Below are 4,151 nucleotides of genomic sequence, written 5' to 3'. Positions count from 1 at the left end.
TGGGCCTCGGCAGCCCGGCTGCCATGAAGGGTGTTCGCCATTGAGCACCACGGCAGGAGACAGGGCACTGAGGCCTTCTTTCTGTCTGCCTGCAGTGGCAGGAGAGAGACACCCTCTCCCGGCCACAGGGGCTAACAGCCTTGGCCAGCTTGTGCTGGACAGAGGGGATGCAGGGACAGGAAGGGCCGGCCCCAGGGACACCACGAGGCAGCTGTGAGGACCAGGGTATGTGGCTCGGGGCACAGCTGCATGGCTGGGAGGGGCGGCCGCAGGGCAGCCGGAGACGTCCAGGAGGCTGGCGCATCGGCCTGGGGTGGGCCTGGCCTCACGTTTCTCGCTCATGCATGCAGATGAGGCCTCTGAGCCTCTTGGGGGGTTATTTAGCCGCCAAACAGCCTTAAACACATCCACAGACATACGCGGTCTCTGCTTCCCCTGAGGGACACAGGCATCTCTCTTGTTCATTTGCTGACACCGCTGGTCACACACGGGGGGCCACTTCCACGCAGGGTCGGGAGCCTCCTGCATGGCTTCTGCCTTGTTCCCTGACCTGCGGTCTCCGGGTATCACTCGTACTTGGGGCCCAGCACCGCGCCGCCACCCCATGCACCCAGACACCACCCGGGAGGGCATCTGGATTTTCCATCATGGAACCGTTTCACATAACGTGGTTGTGGTGGAGCGGGGTGGCACACACCTATACTCCCAGCACTTTGGGATGTCACGGTGGGAAGCCACTTGAGGCCAGGAGTTCAAGACCAGCCTCGATAACAAAAAAGTCAGCCAGGCGTAGTGGCACCTGTAGTCCTGCTGCCAGGAGGCTGAGACGAAAGGAGCGCCTGAGCACAGGAGATCGAGGCTGCAGTGAGCTGTGATCCCACCACTGCCCTCCAGCACAGGCCACAGAGCGAGACCTGGTCTCCAAAACTGAAAAGCGGCTGTGGACTTCTTGTCTGTGGCCAAGGGTGCTTGTTTCTGTGGGGTAACTGCCTGGGCGCAGGACGGCTGGGTCCCAGAGTGGACAGAAGCTCAGGGCCATCAGAACCTCATTTCCGAAAGTGGCCGTCCCATTGAACTGTCCCCTGCCAGGGCTTCCGGGAGGTCCTGGGAGGTCCCGGGGCCACCCCCACTCAGTGTAGTGGGGTGTGGGATGTGGGGGCCAGAGAGAAGGGGCAGACCCCGTGTGCCCCCAGGACACAGAGACCTGGGGTCAGCTGCTCACAGGCTCACTGGCCACCAGAATGCTGGGGCCACCTGCCCCTGCATGCCTGGCCTGCCCCCCGCCACCGCCCACACGGCCAGGTTCCAGGATCTCGGTGGGCAGCAACTCTGGGTCTGCTCAACCCGCTGGGCCTGGGCCTCTGACCTCCGCTCTGCCTCTCCGTCACCCCACCCCATTCAAGCTGGACTATGCCCAGGGCCCCTCCGGCAGTTCCATGCCACCCCACCCCCATTTTCATCCCAGTCAGAGATGTCTCCCCAGCCAGAGGTGAGTCCAGCCCAAGCCCCCGCAGTGTGCACCCACCAGAGACCCGTATCTGCCAACGTGTTTATTGGGGGCACCGTGGGCGGGGTATGCACAGCATACATAGTGAGCCCGGGAGCCCCTAGGAGCGCCTAGAACGGCGTCGGCTCTGGCGGGGACGGCCGGCCTGCACCTGCTGCACGCAGCACAGCAGACCCTTGGCCTGCTGCCGCTTACATCTTGGCCAGGGCAGAGTTTGCATCGGCTTGCTCCTCTTGGATGGGGGTCCGGAAGCTCTTTCCCCCTGGGGAGGCAGGAGGAGTAAGAGAGGGGAGCTGGGGCGGGGTGTCACCCTCCACGGGTTGGGGCTGGGCCCACAGTGGTACTCACCAGGGGGCTCTCGGGCATTGGGGAGTGGCCTCCGGGCCCTCCAGTGCAGGTGCAGGGCCAGCAGAGAGCCCAGGGGGATCAGCAGGCCCAGGCCCAGGCCCAGGCCCAGGACAGCAGTGATTGCGGGGCCTGTAGTGAGGGAGCCCAGGAGGTGGGGTCCATCAGCGGCCAGACAGCAGCCCCAGCCCGTCCCACCGTCCACCCTCCCATGTTGGAGTCGGGGGCTGGGCCAGGCGCCCTCACCTCTGGGGGTCTCTGAGGGGGTGGTGCGGGGCCCCTGTGAGGTCACAGGCCCGGCTGCGGTGGGCTGGGTGGTGGAGGGCCTGGCCGGGGGACCCTGGGTCTCCTGGGGTGGTGTGGCCTGGGTGCTCCTATCCTCACAGATGGCATCCGAACTGTTGCCAGCTGGCCTCAAGGTGCGCTTCCCAGCTGAGGTACAGCTGTGGGAGCAGGAGGTGTCCATCAGGCCAGAGACCCCCGCCAGGCCCACGAGAGAGGGCAGTGCCCACCACAGACTCCAGGCCAGTGGTGGCTAAGGCCCCTGCTGGGGCCCGTTCACACTCCCCCAGGGCCTCCAAGGCCATGCACCCTTCCCCACCTCTCACCACTAGGGCTGTGCTGTGCCCAGACAAGCCCCAGAGCAGGGGCTTCTGTGAGAATGGGGCTTCCCAGCTGTGGACAAGGAGGCTCTCACGCACCCCCTGCACCCACAGGAAGGGGCTGGCCCCTAGCAGGCTGAGCGGGTGGAACTCCCACCAGCAGCTTCCTGCCCTCTGACCCAGCCCATCCACAGCCAGGCCCAGGTCCCGGCCCCAAGCCCCCAAGCTCCCAGCACCCGACGCTCCTGGCCAGGAGTCTCACTTGGTCCAGGGCCTGCAGACCTGGTTCTCGCCAGGGGAGAAGTGGCCTGGGGGGCAGGGGGCACAGTCTGTAACAGAGAGCGGACAGGCTCAGCCCCCTGCTGAGACCGTGGGGCCCTGACGCTAAGGCCACGGGGCAGGGCTGTAGTGTCATCAGTCCCAGGGCCACAGGGGGGGCTGGCCTCCAGCGGCCTCCCTGACCAGGAAGCCCCAGTCTTGGTGCTGCTGGAGGCAGCGCCAGCACAGGAGGTGGGGACATGGGAGCCTGGGGTGTGGATGTGGGCGTGGATGTGGACGTGAGGGCATGAGGACATGGGGATGTGGGGGCATGGGGGTGGGGCTGTGGAGGTGTGGGAGCGTAGGGTGTAGGGACAGGGACGTGGCAGTGGGGACATGGTCCCTTGTGCCATTGCTGAGGCCAGCACCTAGGACGAGCACACAGCCCGCCAGCCTCACAGCCGCCCGCACCCCAAGGCTCACCAACTCCACGCTTGTAGCCGCTGTCCAGGGGCTGGGTGCCTGGCCGGCACCTACAGACCGCGTCCTTTGTGGATGTGCATGTCCATCTGAGTTCACTCCCACTTCCTAGGCAGATGGTCGGGGGGTTGTCAAGCAGGGTGTGCAGGGGAGACTACCAGGAGGGACAGGCAACTTGAGGGGTGTAGAGACCGAGGCTGAGGGTCGCCCAACACCGGGAACCCCTTGCAGCCTGGGGACGCTGCCCAGACAGCCCCCGAGGCTCCGGCAACGCCTGCCTGGACGCTCAGTCCCTCTGGCCACAGCCCCAGGGCGGCCCCGTGAGGCTGTCGGGCTGTGGCCCCATCCCAGGTGCCCCAGCCTGGCTCCCTGCCCTCCTCACCTGCCTCGGCCCGCAGCACCCGAGGCAAGACTGTCCATGGCTCTGCCCCCCGCCCCCCGGGCCAGCCTGGGCAATTCCACGTGGCCAGACGGTCTTCATGCCGACTCCACGTGGAGCTGGTGCTGGCTGGCCGCCGGATGTGCTTCCCAGCCAAGGTACAGCTGTGGGGGAGAGGGTGGGGGCCTGGGAGAAGGGAGGTGCCCCTGGGAGATACCTCAGCTCTGCAAGGGACCCCTGGGGCGGAGCAGACCCTACTGTGGTTTGAGGTTTGAGTCTGTGGCTGAGGGGAGCCCCCTGGCAGCCTCATGGGAAGTGGCTGCCCCCCCCAACACTGAGTGGGGCCGTGGGGTGGGGCGGGGCCGGGGCAGGCTCACCCCGGTTGCACTGTGTGCAGGGCTTGCAGGTCTCGTAGTTGACTGCCTCATTGTAGAAGCCGCGCTCACATGGCTGGCACACGGTGTCCCTGGAGTCGTCACAGCGGCTCACCATCCCCTGGCCTGCGGCAAGGCCCGGCTGGCATCAGGCCGAGGCCACGCGGAGCCCAGGCCTATGGACTTGCCTGCAGTCCTCTGGGCCT

The 4,151-nt window shown here is 66.3% G+C and overlaps 1 protein-coding gene across 1 annotated transcript in view; it reads right to left on the bottom strand.

The window, feature by feature from the left end:
• Positions 1–1,698: 1,698 nt before the first annotated feature.
• The window catches only part of TNFRSF4 (TNF receptor superfamily member 4), a 2,688-nt gene continuing 235 nt past the window's right edge, over positions 1,699–4,151 (bottom strand). The window contains exons 2-7 of the mRNA XM_008050059.1: positions 3,949–4,071; positions 3,196–3,300; positions 2,717–2,783; positions 2,099–2,295; positions 1,856–1,984; positions 1,699–1,769 (exon numbers count right to left, since the gene is read on the bottom strand). Of these exons, the coding sequence (XP_008048250.1) occupies positions 1,699–1,769; positions 1,856–1,984; positions 2,099–2,295; positions 2,717–2,783; positions 3,196–3,300; positions 3,949–4,071 (692 nt within the window). The remainder of the gene's footprint in view (positions 1,770–1,855; positions 1,985–2,098; positions 2,296–2,716; positions 2,784–3,195; positions 3,301–3,948; positions 4,072–4,151) is intronic.

Source organism: Carlito syrichta, unplaced genomic scaffold (assembly GCF_000164805.1).
Source record: "Carlito syrichta isolate Samal-C Ts95f unplaced genomic scaffold, Tarsius_syrichta-2.0.1 Scaffold142940, whole genome shotgun sequence".
In the NCBI taxonomy this organism is placed as follows: Eukaryota; Metazoa; Chordata; class Mammalia; order Primates; family Tarsiidae; genus Carlito; species Carlito syrichta.
Note: the sequence above shows the minus strand (reverse complement) of the source record. Positions and strands in the feature narration are given on the sequence as shown.